The sequence below is a fragment of the Cuculus canorus genome, chromosome 5 (assembly GCF_017976375.1).
Source record: "Cuculus canorus isolate bCucCan1 chromosome 5, bCucCan1.pri, whole genome shotgun sequence".
Classification (NCBI taxonomy): domain Eukaryota; kingdom Metazoa; phylum Chordata; class Aves; order Cuculiformes; family Cuculidae; genus Cuculus; species Cuculus canorus.
Genome location: NC_071405.1, coordinates 61,410,735 through 61,436,722, shown reverse-complemented (window position 1 = coordinate 61,436,722; position 25,988 = coordinate 61,410,735). Strand labels below are relative to the sequence as shown.

The 25,988-nt window shown below is 37.0% G+C and overlaps 1 protein-coding gene across 8 annotated transcripts in view; it reads left to right on the top strand.

Annotated features, from left to right (window-relative positions):
* STXBP6 (syntaxin binding protein 6) overlaps positions 1 to 25,988 on the top strand; it is a 110,547-nt gene that overhangs the window by 77,559 nt on the left and 7,000 nt on the right. For all 8 annotated transcript variants that reach the window (XM_054068700.1, XM_054068703.1, XM_054068705.1 and 5 more), the window contains 3 exons: positions 7,491 to 7,621; positions 9,349 to 9,514; positions 25,148 to 25,305. In XM_054068700.1, the coding sequence (XP_053924675.1) occupies positions 7,577 to 7,621; positions 9,349 to 9,514; positions 25,148 to 25,305 (369 nt within the window). In that variant the 5' untranslated portion in view covers positions 7,491 to 7,576. The remainder of the gene's footprint in view (positions 1 to 7,490; positions 7,622 to 9,348; positions 9,515 to 25,147; positions 25,306 to 25,988) is intronic.

The window sequence follows — 25,988 nt, the reverse complement described above, 5'->3', positions numbered from 1 at the left end:
TAATTTATAAGTGCAATACTTCTATCTTTCTAGCTTTAGAAATTTGATAGAAATCAACAATGAGTCTGTCAGGGAACTATAAGAACTGCAATGTATGTGGTATGATGGGGGCTTAAAGGGTTTGAATAGGCATAAAAACTATTTTTAAGGGCATGTAATTACAGGATTCTGTGAAAAGTAAATATGGTAGAAAAGTATGTGCAAAACTGAAAAGCAAAGCACTCTACCTATAAGCATCAGCTGGAAAACATCCTGCTCTTACTTCAGGCTTTATAGTGTCTTAAAAATACTTCTTCATTGTGACTCAAAGCAATTTTTTTTTTTTTAATTTGAAGGCACCAGAAAATTATTTTGTCTAGTTTCTCATCTTGGGAAAATACCAAGTACTTTAGTCTGAATTTCCAGGGTAACTAATTTTTTTAGTATTTAATTTTGGTTTTACTATTCAGCACATAAAGATAACTTGTATATAGCAAATAAATATTACTGAAACAAAATATGCATAAACATTGAGATACATATTTCATACATCTTTATCTAGAAAGCTATGAGAACGAGGCTGAGAACTTGTTACAGTGGTGCAGTAGATGCTTATTTGAGCAGACAGATGATGGTAATCGCTTGTTATTTGAACTATCGGGAAAGTCCCTGGGGAAAACAGTATGTGTTTAGACTCACAAATAGTTTGCCTCTGTGTATGAAAGCTTCACTTTTCTTTGTGTTTTCCAATTTGACGCTAAAACAGTGTGCTGGTAATTTTTGGTTAAATGGCTGTGTATTTGGGGTCACTGAGATCCCCGTGTCCTATTTGGCAAGTGAAGAAGGTGGAAACTGTGCAGCTTCTCCCTGGTTTTATCCCAGATGGTGAGAAAGAGCATGATCAAAAGGGAAATATGGGACAAAATGGGAGATTCAGTTCTGAGAATTCAAGCCTCAATTTATCAGACATTTTGCAAGATAGCTGGCTAGCCTTGACGAGCAAGCAGGAATTTAAACCTGCCCCAACTTTATCTGGTTTTGTTTATTTTCAGTGAGGCTAGCTGTCTTCTACTGCAAACATATCTTTTTTTTTTGTACCTAAAATTAAACCTGAGGTTAATAAAATAAGTCTGGGTTCCTACTAACACTATTTTCTCAGAGTATCTCTGTGTATTATAGATAGCTGAGGTCTAAGCAGCATGGCAGGTGTGAAGGTTGCAGGAGGTAGCAGTTGAACAGCCACAGTAGGAAGGCTCCAAGTTCTGGAATTAATTTAGACTCCACATTATATCAGTGCTTAGTTGAAACTGCTCTGAGAAAATAGTAAATAATACAAGTTTTGGTGTTCAAACTGAAAGGTGGAGTTGACAGACAACAAAACTCAGAACCATCGTGTTAAGCAGACTGGAAATACCGTTCCTGACATCCGCATGGTATACTAAGACAGCGTCATGTATCTGGTCCTTATTCTTTAATACCTAAATAAATCAGAATGTACCTATTAGCTCCATCTTACTTAATCTTCAGCTTCATTTCTCTGTTTGTTGGAAAGTTGCTTTGGGAAATTCTGGAAGTTGCTTGCTACGACCATGCTTTGCTTATAGGACCACGTAGCCTCAACAGTAGTAAAGCTGAACTAACTTGGAGCATTGCAGAACAGGAGTACTACAAGCTTCTGTTATCATACAGGTTGAGGGGTGAGTAATTTAGTGTCCTTTCCCCTGCCTAGACCACACTTTCTCACTCTGGGAATAAAACTCCCAGAAAGAGTAAGATTTTGCAATGTGGGGGAAAATAATTGTCAGGTGGTTTTGGGGACAGAAGGAAGAGCTCCTCATTTTAGAAGAATAGAGATAAGTCTTCTTTACTTGACTATTGCTTCGGAATTATGTGAGAATATCAAAGAAAGGTCAGTCCTTGATGATGTCTTGTCTTTGAGCCTTTGTACTTAATGACATCTGCAAGAAAGAAATCTGCCTTGGGTTTCCTTGAACGTGAGAGACATCTCCACAAGTTACTCATGCTTTATCCTTTGAATACAAAAACTTAAACATGTTGAAGAATTGAGTAGAAATTGGACAAAGAAAAAAAAAGTCACTATTTTTTTCCAACAGTTGTGAACTGCAGATCCATCAGCCTAACCAGTAGCTATAGCTCGCTGGGATTGTATACCTGACTTTCAGAATTTTAGACAATGAGCTTTTTGCAAATGTAAGAAATAGTTGTTTTATTGGTGGCTGGAGATGAAGGGACTTGCAGAATGAGAATTAGATGTAATTGCACAAACAGAAGTCTAGAGGGAGAAGACAGCTTTTCAATATGTAGCTCTGGAGTACTGGAAAGTACAGCGAAGTCACAGTCTGTTCATAACCTACTTTTTTCCTTAAGAACTGCCTTGAAAGAAAACACGTTTTTACCACAAATGCTGGTACGTAATGTTATGTGTTTACTAACAAAATCTACATTCAGTATTAAATAATGCTGTTAGGTAAAATGTTCTGCTGCTATTAAATTTGCTTTTTTTATTCTTAATGAATAACAAGCTATTTAGGAAACTCCTGGATGTTTTAGACTTAGTCACGCTGTGAAAAGAAGTTTCACTTTAGGGTATTATTTCTTCAAGAAAGTAGGAATAACTAAATTCCAGCTACAGTGACAATGAAGTCATATCACACTGGCAGTGGGATTGTGTTCAGCTTTTTCTTCATCAAAGATATCTTTTTTTTAAAAGGCTTTAGACTGTCTTGAGTGCATTCTAGAGATTTGTTTCACACACACCCCCACACCCCACACACACCTCCAGCAAGTTTTAGTCCCAATCCAGCCTCCTCTCCCCCAGGAAAGGGCAAAGATCAATGAAAGAGAGGGAGACTTGCAGGTTAGAAACTAACGCTAGAACAATTTTAATGCATTGATAATCATATAAGGAAGATAATATTTTTAAGAAAATAATAAAATATATACAGGTATGCAAAACCAATTCAGACTCCCCTGATAATTTGCAGAGCAAGCGTGGGGAACGTCCCAGACTGGACTCGCCATCAGCGATGAGAAAGCTGCCTGGAGCAGCTGATAAAATAAATAACAGTTTGGAGTATGGTGGCTGAGAGCTTTCAGACTGTTTCTCAAGGGCAGACATTTGGGATAGGTATTTAAGGAATGAACTATTTTTCGTTGCTTTATCTTTTCCATTCAAGTAAAGTACTTTAGGAGACTGAAACAATAAAGAAAATGTATTCTGGACTGTAGATGAGATGAAGCTGAACTGTGACTTTAGTCTCCCTTAGCTTTCTGTGTGACGAGATGTATTGATTTGCTGCTTACAATTCTAGACGTGTGTGGTACTGGATTCTGGCTGAGGTGTGGAATTCAAATACATTTGTTTCTGCGTGTTACAAACGGTGAGAACAGTAACTTTCCTGACCATCACAAAATTCTCTAAAGCATATTCTGATTTGAATCTTTCCGACTTGTATTCTTTTACCTGCTTTTGAAACAGAGTATTTCACTTTAGAGGCATGGCTTTCAGACTTTAACAACCTCTTTGAAATGTAATACGGTTACTGGTTTTTATTTACAGTGCAAAATGGTTAATGATGTCTTCAATCCCGGAAGAAGTATTGCTGTTTCTGATTCCAGACTTTTGGTTGTATGTTAATATAGTGTTTACTAAAAGAAAAAAAACACAAAAAAAAACCCCAAAAAAACCCACTAAAACAAAAAAACCTCACAGTGCCTGCCGTTATCAACTGCAGTAGCTGACTTCTCACACATTCTTTCTTAATTTACTAGTATCTATATGTTCCTGAGAAGTACAAGAATAAATTAAAAGCTTGCCTATTTGCGTCTGATGATACGCAGAAATACCACATGGATCTCCCATATATCGATGGGTTCCAAATAAATGTGTTTTGTCCACAGATGATTGCGTAAGATTTTAGCAAACATATCTGAATGACTTGTCAGAGAGGGAATGTGGCTAGGAGCATGTAATTGCTCCAGATTTTTTTTCAGGTTTAAGAACAGACTTTTTATGTGTTTGCAAGGTAACACCCACTCAGTGGCTTGTATGGAAGTGCTGTAGTTTGCAAAGCAACATAATGAGCAGCTAGTGAGGATGATTTTCCCAGCTGCCAAAGGGTTTCACAGAGTTATAATGACTGCCATACTACCGTCAAACTGTCATGGACTAAATGAAGGTTTTAAAGCATGTTTGATGGGTTTGTGGGTAGCAGGGTTTTTTTGAATATTCTAGAAATGCAATCTTTTTTCTCAAATACCAAGACACAAATGGTGAAATGCAACTAGATCTGTTTGCCTCTGCTCAATATTTATGAGGGTGAGACCTAAAGGGGGAACTGCCATTCTTTCCAAGAGGTTCACACTGGCTAACTAGAGACTGAATGTCTACCTAGGACAACTGATGTATCTAAGAGCATTATAAGCTCTTCTGTAGAAGAGCTGGCCTCTCCCGGAGTTGCCGTGTGGTGGATGATACAGAAATAGTCATGTAATCAAGATGTTTTTGTAGCTGATCACTAACAGGCATTTTTAAAAGTTGCCAAAGTTTAGGCACTTAATGTGATCTTTAGCCAAAATGCAGAATGCTAAGCACCAGCTGAAGAGAAAGCACCTCTTCAATGGATTTTAAAAGTCCTATACAGAGAAGTTTTGAGAATTAGGGTTTGGATATGTCAAATCAGCCAAACAATTTATTGAGATGTTGAGCTTTTAAGATTAGACAGTATCGTATCTGTAAAATTTTGCTTTTTCAACTTTAAATATGTAATGACCCCTGTTTCCAAGAGCATACTAGAATGTATGTCACACAGAAATCTTAAGAGCACTAATCTTGCTGTAGTAAGGTTTAAGGCTATGCTTCTCGTAATTGATTATCTATGAAGTTACGAAGAGTAAAAAAAAATAGCTTCCTAGTTTTGAATGCTCTGTTTTGCAATGCTACTAGCGTTAATTCTAGATGAGGTTTATGTATAGTACGCATGGTTTTTTTCTTTTTAATACATGGCTCGCTCAGCAGTAGATTATTACCTGTTTGGCATGGAAAGGGAGTACTCCACAGACCATAATACTTGAGCCACTGTTACATAGCGTTTTGTTAGTACTGCTTTGTAGAAAATATGTGGAACCTCTTCCAGTGGAATGCCAAAGAGATCACTGGAGTTCACAAAAATGATGAGTAAATATTAGAAAGAGTGAATTTGGGGAAGGCAGGAATGTAAATTTGTGGTCTGCTCATGTAACTTCTGAATTTCTTTCACATGCAATAGTGTGTAAATTTGCAGGAAAAATAGAACCTTTATGTACTGTGTAAAAATAGATATGATACCTGTCACCTCTGCATTATTGAGACTGATGGGCTTGGGTTCATAGGCCATTGAGCAATCATAGAATCTTTAATACTAAATTTAATTCTTAATTCTTCTTTACATTTGAGTAGTAGTTTCAATCTAATTTTGATGCTACCTTTCTGATACTACATTGATTTTTCTGTGTTCTGTACCGTTTGAGACGCGATTCTGAATCACATACTGCACCAATTTGGTTCTCAGTGCTTTAACTGCTGATGAAGATATTTCTGGCAGTCTGTTCATTACATTCTTATTGATAGTCTGGTCAATAGAGTCAAACCATACTTTCTATACCAAAGTTACTTAAAAACAATTATCTATAATGTGGAATGTCATTATCTGGTTTGGTTTGGTGTGGTTTTAACCTACTAGAATGTCCATGTAAATGAACTTTATGTTCATAAGCTTAAGTTCACATGCACTGAGACACACTGAACTGAAGATTTATAAATCTGAGATATTAAAAAGAACTTTTCGTATTAATGTGAATTTACTAATCTATGTTCCAAATGCATTTCACCCCAAGAAATAGTATTAACTTTTTAACTTTATGGAATGATGAGACAGTACATCAATATTTACTTACTATATAACTGTGCCATTAGTGCAGAAGTATATGCAGCATATACCTTCAGAGTGAGAAGCCTGTTAGTATTTCTGATTATATGGGGAAAGGGGGTACACAAAAATAAGCAATCTTACTATTCAAGTCTTGATTATTTTGAAAGCCTTCTTCAACTGCCAGCATCTAAAAGCAGAGAAAAGCGACTTTTCCAGTAATACATTTAGAAGGACTCTATGTATATAAAGAGATTAAGGAAGATTAAGGACAAAAGAAATGAGAAACTACCTTCAGTAGATTGTGCGGTACAATGATTCTTCAAATTACTTCTTTGCAGGAGGTGGAAACATGTTTGGAAGTGACTTGACATACAGCAACAGATAAATAACATGTAAATAAAATGCATGACTGCAGAAAGTGCCTAATACTGCTTACAAAACTTTCATGGAGGTTAAAAGTTATACTTATGAAAAGATGATTTCTCTGTTTAGGGAAAAAGTGTGATACAGAAAGCTATTTTTCCTGCTGATGACAAATTAGTTTTAACATTTAGGTACTTCTTCAAAATCTGGTGCTGAGTTAAGGATACGCTAATTGGAGTGGTTTATCTTGCATTTTTTTCAAAAGCAGAGCAGTCTTTCCTGACTGACTTAGAAGGCAAATAGCGTTCTGGCTTGTGTCAGAAATAGTGTGGTCGGCAGAAATAGGGCAGTGATTGTGCTACTGTACTTGGCACTGATGAGACCGCACTCATGAATAATGTGTTCAGTTTTGGGCCCCTGAGTACAAGAAGGATATCGAGGTGCTAGAGCATGTCCAAAGAAGGGCAATGAAGCTGGTGAAGATTTTCGAGCACAAGTCCTTTGAGGGGTGGCTGAGCAAACTGGGATTGCTTAGTCTGGAGAAGAGGAGGCTGAGGGGAGAGCTTGTTGGTCTGTACAACTACCTGAAAGGAAGCTATCGCAAGGGGATTGCCAGTCTCTTCTCCCAACTGACTAGTGATAAGACAGGAGGAAATGGGCTCAAGTTGCGTCAGAGGAAGTTTAGATTGGAGTTCAGGAAAAATTTCTTTACTGAAAGAGTGGTGAAGGATTGGACCAGGCTGCCCAGTGGAGTCACAAACCCCAGATGCCTTCAGAAAATGTGTAGATGTGACACTTTGGGACGTGGTTTAGTAGGTATGGTGATATTGGGCTGACAGACTTGATGATCTTAGAGGTCTTTTCCAGCCTAATGAGTCTGTGATTCGATGATTCTATGAAAAAAGAACAGTAAGGGGACTGTAAAAATGCAGATGGAAAGACCTTCATTTTAGTTCTTTTTTTTTACAGAGTGTGTGCACCTTAAGCTGATAATGGCTAAAATACATCCAGTTTTGAGTTGTATAATGTTTGTTTGGCATCATACCATCATTATGACTATGAAAAATGTTCTTTTCAAGACGTTATGAATGTGTTTTACTTTGTGGAACACTATAGAAAATACACAAACAGACCAGCTATCGATACAGTGGACTAAATGTCATGTTCCTGAAAAATTAAAGCCCATTGCAGTTATATATTTTTCTTTTATTTGTTCAGTAACGAACAAGAAACCATCTCAAGCCTGTATTACAAAGGTGAAGCAATTTGAAGGTTCTACGTCTTTTGTCAGGAGAACACAGTGGATGCTTGAGCAGCTTCGCCAGGTCAATGGCATAGACCCTAATCGGGTGAGTTTAAACAGTTCTAGAAAAAGAAAAATTAGCTTTTTTTATAACCAATTTGTGAATTGGGATTTCTTTCACTATTCAAAATGCACCTGGAAAGATCAGATACAAGTTTAAGTGCAAATTGTCAAACAAGAAGTAACTCAATGGAAGACGTGAAATAGAGTTTAATGGGAAAGACAGAGGATTATGAAGCTCGTAGTCATATGGGTTTTTTCCTTGCTGTCTTTCCCTGCTTGTCTTCCTACTCTCTGTTCTTTGTAAAGAGAAAAATAAGAGCCTCATTTGCCTTGTCTTCAGCTATAAGTCTCTTGGGGTCCATTTTGGCATGCAGCTGTGTTGTAAGATAGAGCAGAAAGTAGAAGCAAGGACAAGAGAGGTTATGAAGGTTCAAGTTTGTGAAATATTGTGAACCTTGCAATTTTTTTTTAGGAAAATTCTCTCCTTAGATCCTTCTGCATTTCTTATCTTTTTCTACAAGGGGTACTAGTGTGGTGTAGTTGCCAGTGGCACGTGAACACTGATTTTTAACAGAAAAAAAACCCTGAAAAAATAAAATAAAACAAACAAACCCTCCACTAAACAGACCTGTAATTATTCTTTTAGCATGGAATATACAGCCTGCCTTGAGCTGTCTCAAGATAAACTCATACAAATATGTAATATGCTTATGAATATGGATCTTCAACAGTAAACCAGCAGAAATAGAAGCTATGAATGTGGTTCATACTATGCAATCACAAAGTGACTTACTGTGTTCATTGTACAGTAAAATATGTTTGTGACTAACCCCTTTGGTTTGTTCCAAGCTCTGCTTGGATGAGCCACCCAAGCATCTTAACAATGCTGCACTAAATTTTGTTACTATCCAGTGCAGTCTTTTGTACAAAAAAGCAGCTCTATGCCCCCTGCCCTATGAAATACAGGGGATGGAATTATATTTCCTCTGGGTAAAGGGACAAGAAAATGAGAGCAATTATGAATAAATGAGGGATATGAGTTTTAATCCCTTTCCTAGCATCTTCTCTGCAGCTGTGTAAATAACAGGTATTTGTGATACTCTTCAACTGAAAGTCCCACCAAGTTCTTAAGCTTAGGCATGCTCCCTCCAAACTTTCTTCCTGTGTATTCCTAGTGTCATCAATTCAAACAAGCATTTATTATACCTCTTGCATATCCATTTATTTTGGCAGTTGATGCTGGGCTTTGATTTGTTCTGGGAATGCTCTTTTGTTCATCCTGAGACCTATGCAACACTTCATGATCATAGATGATACATGAAATACGATAGCTACACCTTCCTGTTTGTTTTCCTGCTTCGTTGGGCGTCGAGAGCAGAGCCACATCTTCTGTAATACAACGTGAAAGTAGATTTTGTGCTGAGAGGCACAAATCCTTATGCAGTATAGAAGACGCAAGTAACTATATATTTGTAGACAACGATTTCTTAAGAGATTTCAACTTTTTTTTTTTTTTTTTTGCCTAAAGTATTTTTGTTTTCAGGTATTTTTATTATAGCTGTATTTTGTCATAGCTCATTAAAAAGAAAAAAAAACTTCCTGCCCAGTGTTTTTTGCATAGAAAAATATACAAAGGTAAAATAATCCCACATTAGTCTTGAGTTGCATGACCTTTCTGCTTTTTCCACATAATACCTTTTAAAAAATAAGAGCTCTGTATCCTCTGTGTACTGGAATAATAATAGTGTGTTCTTTTTTTTTTTCTTCTAGGACTCCCCAGAATTTGATTTACTATTTGAAAATGCTTTTGACCAATGGGTAGCAAGCACAGCTTCAGAAAAAAGCACATTTGTTCAGGTTCTACATCACACTTGTCAACGGTACCTTACAGACAAGAAGCCAGAATTTATCAACTGCCAATCTAAAATTATGGGAGGTAAGTCAATTGAAGCTGGAGTACTTCATGCAGTTGGATGTGAAACGATTTCCACATGAGTTATTCTGTGTTCAAATGAGCTTGCAGCCTAATTACATTTTGAAGTCATGGGTCTGAATATGCTAACTTCACAGTACTAAACTTCAAGGTTTCAGTGTTTCTCCATCAAGCACCACTTCATACCCTTCCTCTGTCTTTGCTTCCTTAGTCTTCAATTCTGGAGGCAACATCCCCTCCCCACCTTGTGAGAAGTTATCATCTTCCCTCCTTTTAGCAGCCTTGATTTCCATTTATGTCTCTACTTTTGTTAATCCTGAAACACTTCTGGGTGGCCTAACATATAATTTATATTTCCTTCTAAAAGCCTGTTCATCCTTACCATTTCCTCACAAATCTGTAGAAAAAGTGGTTATTACTAAACTTCCAGTGAGGTTTTCTTGGAATTTATTTTGGTCTTGACAGAAATCAGTTAGTTTAAAGTTTTATTACCTTTTGTAATTCACATATCTTAAGGTGAATTTCCAGGATTAGACTAAAAAAATGCCAGATTAGATAAAAAATATCTGGTCAAAATGTGAAATTGGTATTTACCATCCACTTTCCAATTAGCAAAAAATATTTTCTGAGGAGGATTTTTATATATTTCACAAAGTATTGTTGAGGAATATAAACTGGTTTAATTGCTCCCTTAGACTGTTTGCAAATAGTCTCCTTTTTGTCTGATCTAGACCAGAACACTCTTTTAAAAACTCTTACATCTCCTGTGATCTTCATAGCTGGAATAAAAGAAAATGTTTTTTCTCTTTCTCAGTGAGTTTCTATAATGTAGAAGAGAAGTGCCAAGCTGATTTGGGGTTTTGTTTAGTTGTTGTTTCTTCCCCTTAACAGACCTCTGTTATAAATCAGGAGAACTTTATTCAGTTCTTTCTGGTAATTCTCCTGTCTCATAAATCTAGAATGTGTTCCTATATGCTTATATCAGTACTGTATTTTGTGCAGCCACCTTTAAATGGGTTTTTTTTTGCTGGCTCTTATTTTGTCTTGCACCCCTTTTCTCTAAAACACCAAAGGAAGGAAGAGGGAAATCATCTCCCGTTTGGAGCTTACTTGTTAGTTACTGACACTGAGGTTACCATCAACTTCGTAGTCATAACAGAACTGTTCTGTCAAGTCATCCTTTTCTATTACCATCTTCTCAAACTAAGAAAAGAGAAACAAAATTTCTTGTAAACTCTCTCTCTCTCGTATTCTCCCCTTCCACATTAATAGGATTACTTTTGTTTTCTTTTTTGGCATGGTGGGAAGAAGGGAGGTGGAGCAATTTCTGCACTGATGGGAGAAGATATCCTCTACAATTTTTCCATTTCATGTGGTAGAGATCTCATATCAAGCCTTTGTTTGTCATCTGTTTGCTAATGATGCTCACTTCGGTCCTTCATACTAATAAGTCAGTGTTAATAAACCACAAGACATTTCAACCTTTGAAAGCATTTTATTCTTATAAACTTGACCTGTTCAATATTGAGTTCCTGATTCAATTGACACAAATATTAACCTTTATCCTAATCAAGTGTTATCACAGGAGAAAAAACCCACATTGCTGCTGAGGTTTATAAACTTCTGCTTGACTTGTACTACTTTTAACACACACTAGACCCTACCATGTCCCATGCACACTGTCTCTGTTAGAACTTCATAACTAAAATAGGTTTATTCAGCCATCCTCTGATACCAGGTGGTGATTGTTGCCATATTCCTTGCTTGTGCTTCTGCTGTTCTTCACACTGTCAACTTTTTTCTCAAACTGGATTACAGCTCAAATTAGAATAACGTGGATAAGTTTAATTTTGGCAGAAACTATAACAACTATAAACTTAGTAATAGTTGATTCTAAATTCCACTGACTTTCTGTGTGTCAACCTCACTGAGCAATGGAAAGTCTACTAAATTTTTCTTTTTAAAGTCCTCATTGGTAAATTCCTGATGTCAGTAGTTATAAAGGGCAACGCTGTTGTATTATTGGAAATGGTCTTGTAATATGTAAGGCGCAACAGTCTGTTTAAACTTCTGCTGTCCCTTTCAATATTCAGATTGGTATTCTTAAGGCAATGCAAAGTTTTCTACAGAAATACTGTATCTATGCTATAATTACAAGCTTTATTGGTGTATTTGCGCGTACAGATAAATCCTTACTCGGTTCCAAAAGCATTATTCTAGCACCCACGCTGGTATTTCTTGAAAATATAGATAATGATTAAAAAAATAGATTAATAGATAATGATTAAAAAAATAGATTAAATCAGCTTCTCAAACTAAATTTCTTTGAGTTGTGGAATTTTTTTTTCCCCTACTAGGTCATCTAACTTTTTTCCTAATATTCTAGTATACATGGGAAAATATTTCACTAATCTTTCTGTCATGTTCGAAAGCTTTTGCATTACTTTCTATTTAAATGTATCTATCTAGTAGATCCATGCTTCCTTCACTGATTAAAAGTAAATAACTGTTAGACCAGCTTTGAAATATCTCCCAATTAAAGGCAGGTCTCCTTGGCAATATGTAATACCATGAGGACAGTTCAGTCGCTGTTAATTAGTCTGTTACTTTGGGGCAAATGGAAGCAGCATCGTTTGTTGACTTTCAGAGCTGTTCTGTGAGTTGATAGTGGGCAGGCTTAGATACGGGGAAATAACCTGTAGCTCTACCAGTCCTCATTTGAGGACCAAGAATTAGCCAGCTGTTTATCAAAAACTATTTAGTCTTAAACCTGCAGTATCAGAGTTTTTTATGGAAAATGAAGTGCAATGTGTTGTTGATCTCATGTTCATCATGACTGGAAAAAGTGAGCTCCAAATGTAGCCAGGCAAACCAAAGAACATGCAGCTGAGAATTTAGCTTGAGATTAATTAAATTCGGTTCAGAATTTCCAACTTTCAACCTTAGTGCAGTCAGATTCTGGATGAAGCATTGTCCTGGTTTAGATTCCTCTCCCCAACCACAGCCTGGTTAGCAGGTAAACTGGGCAGTTGTAGTCCCAGTTCCTCCCCAACAAGGAAAGGGGAATGAGAGAGAGAGATTTGTGGGTTCGAAACTAAAACTGCTTTAATGAAACAATAGTATTTAAAAGGCAAATAATAATAATTTTAATAACAAAATAATAAAATACATACAAATACACAAATAGCTGAATTGAACTCCCACAATGACTATACATTGCCCCAGTGCTGCAGGGCAGGTGCGGGGAAGGTCCTAGGCTAGATTCAGCAATAGGCATGGTCTGGACTCAGGGACTGGATTCAGGAATGCATGAGTTGGAATCTAGAGCATACAGATAGACACGGTCTTCACTGGACATCAGCCATCACTGAAGAGGACTCGACTCTTATGATTCCTAAGCTTTAAACTCAGTGTGACTTATATGGAATACCTCACCGGTCAGTTTGGGGTCACCTGTCCTGTCCAGTCCCCCCTGCAGGTGCTACTCTTTTTGTGACTTAAGGCATTTCACCAGCTCAAGGGTGGTCTTGATTTCCATAGGAATAAGTATAAACAGTAGCGTCTGCCTAGCAATACCTTCGTGATAAACATCAGATGTTATCACTTCTAGAGGCAGACACTGCCCAAAAACTTCAGAAAATGAAGTTACTTAGAGAAGGTGTAGCTGAAAAGTTAAAAGATTGGTTCTGCTTTAGCGCAAACCAGGTCAAGCATGTGTCTTCATACTCTCTACCAAGTAGCATTTATGTTTTAAATTATATTCTTTTGAACTTTCTACAAGATGTGAAAGGTAATACTCTTTTGGGGTACTTAGTCAGTTCAACCTATAATACCCTACAAGTACATTTAAAGAAAATTATTAGAATGCATATATGCATACAGCCACATGCTTACGTATGTAATGATATGGATATATATATCTTGCCTGTGTTGTGTATCTTGTAGCTAATGCATATTTTCAAAAACAAAAAAAAGAACCACCAGCAAAGAATGCCTCCTCCCAAGTGGAGCTGAAGATGAAAGAACTTGAAGGGCTTGTTTACAAGCTTGCTTATCTTATTAAGCCGTATAACTTCCTAAAGGATAAGCATGAAGAAAGTGAAATTCATGTGGCTCCTGTTTCTGCAGGAAGTGCTTAGGAGCTTAGCCATAAGTAAATATCTGTGTCCTTGTGGAACTGCATACCCCTTCACTGCCTTTCTCCTTTACTTCCTCCTCCACACACACTTCCTCCTGCAGGACAGGACCCTGCCTGTGATTCTTCTCCTCCAGAACCATTTTTTTGCATTATTTTTATGTGAGTATCCTGTAAATTTATAGTCTCTAGAGTTAAATAGGCTAGTCTGTTTTTTTGTAACTTCATGAATGACATCAATTATTACAGTGTTAATGAGAACTGATTGAAGGTTTGGGTGCTAATGCTGAGAACAAATTCAAATTTAGGAAGACTGTAACAAGATTCCTTCCACTTTGTACTAAATATTTAAAGTTTGTTCAGACCAGTTGTCTTCAGGGTATTTAGCCCCCTGAGCTGGAAGACAGGGACGAAGAGCAGAAAAAAACTCCATAAACCAGGAGGAGGGAATTAATGACCTGCTGCGCCACCTCAGAAGTCTATGGGACTGGATGACATCCACCCGAGGGTACTGAAGGAGCTGTCAGAGGACCTTGCCAAGCTACTCTCCATCATTTATCAGCAGTCCTGATTAACAGGGTGGGTCCCAGATGACCGGAGATTTGCGAATGTGACTCCCATCTACAAAAGGGCTGGAAGGAGGATCCAGGGAACTACAGGCCTGTCAGCCTGACCTCAATACCAAGCAAGATTATGGAGCAGTTCGTCTTGAGTGTGCTCACCAGGCATGTGCAGGACAACGAGTGGATTGAGCCCAGACAGTATGGGTTCATGAAAGCCAGGTCCTACTTGACAAACTCGATTTCTTTGTATGACGAGGTGACCCACCTAGTGTATGAGGGAAAGGATATGGGTGTTATCTAACTAGCCTTTAGTAAAGCCTTGGACATGTTTTCCCACAGTGTTCTCCTAGGGAGGCTGGCAACTCATGGTCTAGATAGGTGTACTCTTCACTGGGTAAAAAAAGAAACAAAACCAAAACTGGCTGGGTGGTTGAGCACAGGGCATTGTGTTGAATGATGCTAAATCGAGTTGGTGGCTGGTCACAAGTGGTGTTCCCCAGGGCTCAGTATTGAGGCCACTTCCGTTTAATATCTTTATCGGTGATCTTGAGGAGGGGATCAAGTGCTCCCTCATTAAGTTTGCAGATGATGCCAAAGGGGGTGGAAATGACTATCTGCTCAAGGGCAGGAAGGCTCTGCAGAGGGATCTGGCCAGGCTGGATTGAAGAGCCTAGGAAAATTGTATGAAGTTTAACAAGGTTGAGTGCTGGGTTCTGCAGTTCAGTCACAACAACCCCTTGTAGTGCTATGGACATGGGGAAGAATGAGTGGAAGGCTGGCCTGCGTAAAAGGAGCTGGGGGTGATGAGCGAAAACAGACAGGGAGGGGGTTGAAAGTGTTCACTAGGATTTGGCGCTACTCACTTTGAGTATCTTTGGAATTGATAATGGAGGAGCTAGCTAGACTGATAAGTGGGCACTGGAATGCAGAAAGCTGGAAAACAACCAGAAGAGACTGTGTCTGTACACAGTTCAAGGAAAAAGCTTTTTTCGTCCTGAAGAAGACTTCTTACTTCATCCCTAAGACCCCAGCCCACGACCACCATGAGGCACTATGCAAGCACAAAGACTGAAGCGAACCTTCCAGAACTACATATAATACAGAACGGGGGTAGATAATAAATATGTATTAGATGATTACGTATACCTCTATCTGTACACTATAAGTAGCCACTTGTTTAGCCATAGGGTGTGCGAGTTTGGGCAGAGCTATCTCCCTCGCACCCAGCGGTGTAATAAACATACCTGCTTTATAACTCATTTTGGGTTATAGGGTTTGATTCCACAAAACAGGGGTGCTGATTGATAGGCAGCCAAACGTAAGCCAGCCGTGTGTCCAGGTGGCCAAAAAAGCCAACAGCGTCCTGGCTGGTATTAGAAATGGTGTGGTCAGCAGATGTAGGAAAGTGATCATCCCCCTGTACTCAGAATTGGTGCGGCCACACCTTCAGTTCCATGTTCAGCTTTGGGCCCCTCAGTACAAAAAGGAAACTGGTGAAGGATCTGGAGCACAAGTCTTAGGAGGAGCAGCTGAGGGATCTGGTATTGTTTAGTCTGGAGAAGAGGAGGCTGAGGGGAGACCTTATCGCCCTTTATAAGTACATGGAAGGAGGCTTTAGCAAGGTGGGCATTGGTCTCTTCTCCCAGGTGAATATCAGTTGGATGAGACGAGATGGTGTCAAGTTGTGCCAAGGGAGGTTTAGATTGGATATTACAAAAAATTTCCTTACAGAAAGAGTGATCGAGCATTGGAACAGTCTGCCCAAGAAAGTGGTAGTGGGACCATCCCTGTACACTTTCAGAAAACATGTAGATGTTGCAATTTGGGACATAGTTTAGTAGGCATGGTGGTGTTAGCCTGATGGTTGGATTTGATGATTTTAGAGGTCTTTTCCAACCTTAATGATTCTATGATAATATTTTATGTCTTTTATTTAGAATTTAGAAAAGTTTTCTCAATAGCTTATGTACATTTTGGATGTTATTTTGAAGAGGAAAGGAAAGGCAGGCGTTTGGGGATAGAGGTTTTATTGATGGGGTAGGAAATATTTTCCACTTTTATATCTTTAGAACATACGGGTTCTGATACTGGAATATGTCCAATTTTGCATATCTTTGTATAGTGTTATGTTTTTCAGCGGCCGTTCATCTGTTAATCAGATTGTAATGCTTTTACTTCAGTAATGTAAAAAAACAATTTTGGGGTTGAATGATGTGCAGAAATAGTGTTATCTACAGGTTGTGTTAGAACAACTTAATTCTTGACATCACATTAGGCTGACACTAAGGATGAATTTGACTAATTTCTGGAAGGAGCCCTGTGATACAGCATTTGAAGCACTTCAAAGGTTTATTCACGGTCCATAAGAACAGTTTCTGCCATCTTTAGATATGTATTAGAAATGCAGAATCCTTTGAAAGTAGCCAGACTTGTGATTTTTTTTGTTTGTTTGTTTTAAGCTTTGTCCTACCTGTGTGCTTTGTTTTTAATAGTCATGGTGCTGATTAAAATATTCTTAGAAGCCCATAGTAATGACATCTTTGCCTCTGTAACCTTTTCTCTAGGACAACTGGCAGGAGTTGTTAATGGGTCATTCTTTTCTCCTTAAAGAATATATTGCCAGTGTGAGAATGGTAATGAGTACTTCTTTTTTCATACATTGTTGACTCTTCCTAGCTTACCACATTTGAGACCTGGTAAGCATATAGTGGTGTTTACCATACTGTGCAAGATTAATGACTAAGAGATGAACGAAAACTTGCCATTAGGAATTAGGATGGGAAGAAAGGCATTTGCTCTCCTCCATCCTTTCAAATACCTGATAGTTATGGTTTCAATTCTTACCTGATAGCCATTGAAAATTTCTACAGGCTTTCACTTGTAAATTAATTCTGATACAAATGAATTTGACCAAGAAAAGAAAAAATGAAAAGGATGAGGTATCTACTATTTTGGCAGTGTTTTGCTGTTTTGAAATTATCAATCAGATGAATCTTAGCCATCTTTCCATACAGAAACAACAATTTTTTTCTGCATTTGATTAAGATATTTCTTGCAAAGTATACCAAATACTCAGTTATCTGCTTTAGAGAAAACAAATTACATTGTCATTCTAGGGACTGAAATATTAGAAATAGTTTTTTCACTGCCAAAACCCATTTCAGGTGTTGCTTTTATGTCCTACATATTCATGTCAAGATTAATTACGCTTTACTGTTTTTTTATTTAACTGGACAGGTTTTATTTCTCTTAACCATAATAGCCATGCGTTGAGATCAGAATGGATAAGAATAGTTGACTACTTGTTCAGTAGAAATATTGTATATAAATTAACATTCTAAAATGGAAACTTCGGCAAAAAAAGTGCATTATGTTCTTGTAAAATCTGTAGGGGTACATAAAATGAGAAGAGACGTTTATCATTATAAAGTTTGGTTCCTTTTTGATATGTATTAACTCTGAGATGAGATAATATAGAAAGAATTAAGCAACATATTTTCTTGTCTTTCTGAAGAATGAAGTTCTAAGAGAAGTGTTCTTTTCAAGGTGCAGTATATTAGTCTTTGTCATAGAAATGGGAAAAAAATTGTGTCAAATTATCAGATTTTGGTGTTTACAGAAGCAGAATGGAGTTCTGTGATTTTGTAGTAATTACTGATTCTGAATGCTCCTGGTTGGTTAGATTTTCATTAAATATAGATATTAGTTACTATTTAAAATATTACTGACTTAGGTTAGTATAGATTTTTATAAATGTATTAAATGAGAATTTAAAGTCTTCAAGTTGAAATTAATTTTGTGGTTTGGAAGAGAATAAATATTGTGGTAATATGAATTAGATATTTCCTTAATTTATATCCAGTCCGCAATATGTAATGATGTCCTGTCCTGAAATCACTGCCAGTATCCGTTATAGAAACATCAACAGCAGAAGTACATTTGAAATAAAGAAGAAAAGTTTTCCTGAAAGACATTTGTGACCTGTAAATTAGGTTCTTAATCTTTATGCTATATGTTCTCCAATCTTTAATTATTAATTTCTAATTTCTGTAATTTGGACTAAACTTTAAATTTTAGTAATATATTTTGGAGGCAGAGATGTCTAAACTCTATGGTGATGTTGAGCCCTGGAATAAACCAAAGCATATGAATGTAATTGGCTTGAAAGATTATAGATAATGTCTTATCCTTTTTTTAATGGATCATTTATTAGCACTAATATACGATCGAGACAAAAAGATCAGAGGTAGAAAGAAATTTAAAAAGCACTTAGCTTATGAAAATCCTTGCTTTAATGTGCTGCCTGTGTAAAAACATATGAAAGATTGGCTGTCTAATGACGTGAATATAATCATAATTTTATTAATAAGCAAAGCCTGGAAGTAATCTGTCATTTTCTTGTTCTTCTTATCATCAAGGAAACTAGTAATTCGTGAGGCTTAGGGAATGACTTCTTTGTGTAGTGACTCCAGTTTGCCTGTTGCAGCATTACATCCCTCTGAGAACGTGGTAATGAATACAGCTGGACAGACCACTAGTCTGATCCACTATGGCAGTTCTATTTACTTCCTTCCTCGACAAATAAAATACGATTGGTTTCTAATGCGGTTCTTCTGAACTGCTAGTGTATCTATAGTGCATTCCGGCCCCTCTGAGTCATACCGTCATGTATATTTTGTTTCACTGTGTGTCTGTGCCTTGGTAAGTATTTCCATAGGAAATTGCATTTAAATTGAATGTATTGGTTATTGTGTCTTGCAAGTTACTAAACTGTCTGTTTCGGTGTGTTAGAGTTCTGCTTAAAAAAAGTGCTTTTGTGGAAGAAAGTAAGCAGCCTGTAAAAATAAACTTGATACAGAAGTAAGTTTCTGCACGTCAGTCATGCCATAGATCTGATTCCAGGGAAAAGCACAGTGTCACACTGCTACCTATGACAGTGAAAACCTTGTGTGGGTCCCATGTCACATTACAGTGAACACTAGAGATCACATCCTCCTATAAAGAAAGTTACTGTATTTCAGAAATGCAACTATCTAGACTCTTAAACTAATGAAGACATTGATAGGAAGTTTGCAACATCTTTTAAATGCTCACCAGGGGTAGCAGGTATTTACTATGCTTCCCTAAATGCTGATAAGTAAGCTGAAGCAAAGTTAGTGGGTTTTTTTTTACTGATTGATTGGTCTTAGCACACCATAAGTATTCAATTTGTTAGTCCTGTAAGCCTACGTCAAGGACTACTTAAGATACTTCCTACCCCAGGGGTGGAATTTATCTTGAATGTAATTTGTGATACTAGTGGCAAAGCTATTCACTGCCAGTTTGACCCTGATTTGTTTTAATGAGATATCTTTTACTGTTTCACCTCACATAGCTTCATTACTTCAATGTTTATAATAAATTTTGAAGCTACGAGTCTAATTTACACGTACCTACTGTATTTATACATATATAGATATATTTGTGTATAGATTAACCATGTGTTTGGTTTTGTATAAGTGCTTGTAGCATTTTGGAATTCATCAGTATTTGCTTAAAATGAGTTGGATGCTAGTTCTATTTTGATGCTGCTGTGCATTAATTGATTAGTGAAAGCTGTCTTCTGGTCACCTTTGTGTGTAACCGTGCAAGACCAGCCAGAGTTTCTTCATCCTTAATGAAATTTGATTTTATGTAGCTGTACTCTGACATGGAAAGTTGATTGTCCACGTTCATAATGACTTCAGAACTACTAGAAATGGAAAACAAAATTATTTCTCCAATTCTTTTAAAAAAAAAAAAAAAAGCAGCCTTGGATGATAGCCAAATGAAACCTTTAAAAGGAAAAATGAAATAAAACCTGAATGCCCAGCTGTTTTAAAGACCAAAATCCTCTTTTTCTCCTTGGGCAACTAGTATTTCTTATGTTTCTTCTCTAGGTCACTATTACTTCATTTAATGCAGCCATTTTTCCCAGTCTGGAAGATGATGCATTGATGGTAGCAACTGAAAATAAACTGCTGAATATACTTCTATGGGACATATTTTTGTATGAATCCAAATATGTTTCATAGTATTTGTGAGCTTCTTAAATCCTAGAGGATGAATTTTGCAGAAATTGTCAGGTTGCTTGAGACAAGAAAACTCTACTGAAGCATTAAATAGCAGTTTTTCTTAAAATGACAGTGCTCCAACCATTTGGCCTCATCTTGTTTGTAAACAGCACAGCCTCTAGCTCATTTGAAATGTGTTGCTTAGAAGCATCTGGTGCTTAATGAATTTATTTTTTTTTCAGAGTATCCTTTTGTTGTTACTGTGAATTTTTATTCTTTCCACTTTCAGGACTTGATCTGTTTCAAGAAGCAGTTCTTAATCTTCTGAGTAAAAAGCCTATATGCCATATTTTTTGTAAAATATTCAAAGTCATAAGGCAATGATGTTACTATACATCTGAATGAAATAAATAGGAGGTATAAATTATCTTGTACTTTGTTCCATTACAAAAATCATTCTAAATTTAGTTCAGTGTAGTCCTTCGTAACTAGCAGGAACTTATTAGTGTTGACATTTTCAGTCTTCTGTACGTCTTGTGTTGACAGATAGGAATAGTTCAGTATATATATCCCACCGTGTGCTTTCGCAGCAATGGCTCTCTTTCTACTTTGATAGCATAGGTCATTTATCTTATGAAGTATTTTAGCATCTTCATTTTTCACAGTTCCCATATTGACCTAAAAATACATAGACCACCTTGTTTGGATAGACTTATATACTTATGTTTCATTTTTCTTTCTGACTGTTCAAAGCCATCCCAATTTGATAGCTCCATTTTAATCTGTAGTATCTACTGTATATGGACTGTGGGGTTTTGTTGCTTTTAATTTGTTTGTGTTTTGTGCAGGCGTTGTTGCGGTGAAGGTTAGATTATTGTTTGGTTTTTGCCTTCTTATAAATCTGGTACTTGAAAACACTGAACTCGGAATATGCTACTGTGGTGGGAAAAAAATCAGGATTGTTTTCCTCTGACCTCTGTTCTTGCAGTTCAAAATTTCTTTAAAATTCGCTGACCTTCTCAGGTTCAAGGCTTCCAGAAAATGAATTGGAAAATAGTATTTAAGTGTTGGCAAAGTCTATGCTAAATCTATGTGAAGGTGAGTCAAATGACACCAGTTAAACTACAAGTCTCAAAAAATTCTGGGAGTTGGGGGGAAGGAGAGTTAAAATAAGTTATTCACCAGCTGGGATGTCGGGAGGTCATTCCTTTATTCCACATGATAATAAAACATAATCCTTTCCAGGTCAGTAGAACTTCCAGATTCGGGAGGCTGGTTAGAAGAATAAAGGAATAGAACAGCTAACTTTGCTTCTTCATGTGTTAACACGTAGTTAATTTTGTGTCCAGCAAAACTATGTCTACAATAAAGAAATACTATTAATTATTTTATTGCTGCACAGTATTTCCTCTGTGTTGTTCTCTCTCCTTCATTTCAATTCAGTGTATATAACTGTTTAAAAAGTCTGCTGGCAATGCTATTGGATAAAATAGCTCATTCTAATTCTATTTTTTCCACCCCCTAATTTTACCAGTCATTCCACCTAACTTAATTATATATATCCAGTGTCTGCATTTGAATAGAATGACAGTCCCTGTTCTTCTTTGTCTTAGAAGAAAAAGCTAGTTTCTGGGTGTCTGGCATCTTTCTTCTGGTCTCCAAATGAACACGTACATGAAAACTTCCTCCTAACCCAGGTTTCTAAACTGTTTAGATTTCTAATCTGGAAGAAGTAAATTTGAAATACGCAGTTGTAGACTGTCAGTCTAAGTAGCAGATAAATAAGAAACTGTTTCTCAGGCTACTCTAGCCATTTTGAAAATAAACTATAAAATTTAGTTGCAATAACTGATATTTTTATGATTCCTTTTCATTAATTTGCCTTATTTTTGAATATTAAAAGTTAAGACAGATCTGGAGATCTGTAAACCCTGTTGATGGTCTTGATGGGGAAAAGGTGAATAGACTTTATTTTGGCTGGGATGGAATTCATTTTCTTCATAGCAGCCAGTATAGTGTGGTATTTTAGATTTGTGACCAAAAATGTGTTGATAACATAGCAGCGTTCTACGTGACGAGTGCTTACACAGTGTGAAGACCTTATCAGGTTCTCATTCTGCCTACCCCTACCAAGTAGGCTGGGAGGGGACATAATCAGAAAAGCTGATCCAAACTGACCAAGAAGATACTCCGTGTCTTGTAAAAGCATGATCAGCAATAAGAACTGGTGAAGGGGGAGGGTGTTTTCCCATGGTAGCCACTCCTCGAGGCTTTCCCATGGTTGGGCATTGTGCTGCTGGTAGTGAGTGATGGGGTTTGCATCACTTGGGGTTTTGTTGTGGTGTTTGTTTTTCTCCCCATCACTTATTATACTGTTTTTAGCTTTGAGTTTTCTCAGTTTTGCCCTTTCCTCACTGCACTGAGTGGGAGTTAGCAAGCAGCTGAGTCAGCACTTTACTTCCAATCAGGATCAGCCCACCACAGACTTTCATTCAGAGTAATTTTTTTTCATATTAAATACAACTCTGTTTAGCGACTGTCTTTTTATCTTATATGAAATCTATTTTCTTTTTCTGAATATTCCTTACAGAAAGAAATTCTTATTTTGAATAGAATTTGATTAGATATTTCACAAAACATCTTCAGGGATTTTCTTGGAACGTAAGGAACCTACAAACCAGATCAGACTAAGATTTATTTAGACTAGTGTTTTGTCTTTTATAACAGTGCTCTCCTTAATTTATTATTTGCCGAAGAAAATTGCTTTCAGGGAGAGGAGGGAATACACACCTTAAATGTAAGGTTTAAATTAACAGGTTAAAAGCATGGTTGTCTGAAGGAGATCAAACAGCTAGTTTTGATACAGTCCTTACCTGTTGCTAGATTGATTAAAGTGAATGTAAAATTAATAACATGGGTATAAGACATGTTACTGTTGGCAGACACTACTAACTGTAACTCAGGATTGAGATTTTCTCTGACTTGTTCTAAGTCTTAAGAGTCCAAAGTGATGTTGTAGGATTCTGCTATGTTCAAGAAACCATTTGGTTTTTCTGTGGGGCTGATCCCAGTGCTCATCCTTGAACTGGGAGAGTTTTGCAGTGGAGCTGCTGGTGCTGTAGGGGACTTAAAAGAGGCTTAGGGAGGTTGTTTTCATTTTCTAAATACCAATTCTTTATTCCATGCGACAACAGAAAAAAACCAAACCTGTATCAGTTCCAGATCCTATGCATCCATTATTTTTAATTACTGATGTGAAAAAATTAACAATACTGGTATGCAGGAAGCCAGAGTCTTCCTTGCTTGATATTTCCCATATTGACGCATCATATATGAGTCATTGTGTGTAGGTTCTTGGGTCCCTTCCCACCTCCACAGTTGTGTTTTAGTTTAATAAATTTTTAAGGCAACTTTTTTATCTCAAGAGTACTTGCACATGCAGCTGGTGCTGTTGTTTCACTAACTACCGGGAGCAAACCTCAGTTTCACTTTTCGTTATTTGTTTGCTGTTCTAAGGAAAGTACTATTGTCTGTAAAATAAGTTTGAATGGGTCTTTTGGTCTTCCTTTTCGCTGTGAAACTAATCATGAAATAGCCCTTCAGATTAATGATAAAAGGAATAAATTTGTGTTTATTTTCACCTATCTTTGTATGTCCATAGGAGCAGCAGACTTTGTTACAACAGCAGATTTGCTCTAGTGCTCAGTTCATCTTCATGTGTTGAACTGATTTTGTACCTTGACCAGCACAATTCATTGAAGTCTTACATATTTTGTTTTAATGCTGTGAAAAAAGGCTCTGTGTGACTACAGTGTTTGGGACCATTTAGAAAACTGACAGTGTGCCTAGTGGTTAATGCTCTATCTGTATTAGTTTTCTGCCTCTAGCGGTGCCTTTGTATATATCTAGACAACACATCCCTGGAAAACTAATTCTTTGTAAGGCAGATTAAATTTTAAAGCTTGTGGGAAATGTACTGTATTGTGAAAAGCTGAATTTTTGCTGAAAAAGTTTAAGGGTAGGACAAAACACTTTTTATTCTACATATATCTTAATACGCAGCAGTTGACACTGATAATCTCTAACTTTCTCTGAAGAGTTTTCAGTTTATGCTGTGGTTCATATTTTAAACATCCATCAGCAGCTCATTCCAGACAGAGGATAAGCCCCTTTGTTGGGAAACCATAATGAAAGACTGAGCATTAAAAAGGAGTAGGTGTCGAGGAGAAATGCAGTTCTGTTGAAAACTCAAAGAAACTTCTACATTGTGTACTGCAAGAGAAGCAGAAAATGATAACTTGATTTGGACTATAAAGCTAGGGGCTTAGATGATATTGAGCTTTACTGGAACTTTAACTACTAAGGTTTAAATAAAGTATGTTGTCACATAAATTTGGCTGATGGAGAAGGGTCAAAGGTAGATAGATCAGACCAGCGTAACATAACTGTAGTATTAGTGTTTAGGTGCACTTGTAAATGAAATATTGTTATAATGTTGTTCTAATAATAATAACATGGAAAAAAAAAAGATGAATTCATGCAGATGTGTTCTGCAGTGTCAGTTACTTAGTCTCTAGGGAAACAAAGAAAGTTAATCTATATTAATAGGAGCATTGTGAAGAAGCTATGTGCACTTGTGAACATGTTTATTGACTTCACAGAATAGCTTCCTGAAATGATATATGAGCAATATTAGGTATTGTGTTGCCATGTGATACTTGTTTGTAAGTTGCTAATAATAGGTTTGAGTGAGAAAACAATAACTTATCCCATTGTCCAAAATGCAACTAGATGGTAAACTAGCAGATAACGCATCAGCTCTAAAACACTATAAATGCAAATAGCTGTGTTTAATACAAAGCATAGATTTATATGAGTGTTCTAATAGTTTCTTTTAATATTGCAGGAAACAGCATACTCCATTCTGCAGCAGACAGTGTGACAAGTGCCGTACAGAAGGCAAGTCAGGCTTTGAATGAGCGTGGTGAAAGGCTAGGTCGAGCAGAAGAAAAGACAGAGGAGCTGAAAAACAGTGCACAGCAGTTTGCAGAAACTGCGCACAAGGTAAGATTTTGGTGGGTTAAAGTTGCTACCCCAGGAGCTAATGCTGAGTCAGCTACAATTTCTCACTCAGTAAGTTAATGTCACACATTCCTTTACTTTGAGAGGAAGACATTCTAGAAAGAATTGTAGTCAGTCACTGTTTACAAACAGCTGGCTTTTTTTTCTTTGTTCTGTTCCTCACTTGGCAGATTTCTGGTTTATAACTTCTTCTGTGCATAGATCTCAGGTTTGCTGCGTTTCCGCTTGAACTGAAACTACCTATTTTCACTTCCAGAAGCATATTTAAATCCATCTTCCTACTACTTCACCTTTGTGCAGCACTATTGCGAAATTGTGGTTAATCCCCTTTGATATGCAGTCATAGGTGTGTGATTGTTTCTGAAGACGTATCTTTTTATGTCTGGAAATGTTATTTTTGAGGGGTTTTGAGGAATTGTTCCTTCTCAAGAACATATGGACATTTACTATTCTTAGTGGAAGGCATTGATAGTACTATGCCTGTTGCTTCTGCATGTGCCTGATGGTGCTGAGCTTCCGTGTCTGTGGCAGATATTCTGGCATCCACAGCATTAGGTTTGGTGGCTGTGTAATACATTCCCAGCAGGTATGGCGCTTTCTGAAAAAAAAAAAAAAAGGTAAAAGTTTGATGTAATAGTTTTGCTGCTTAGCACACACACTAGACT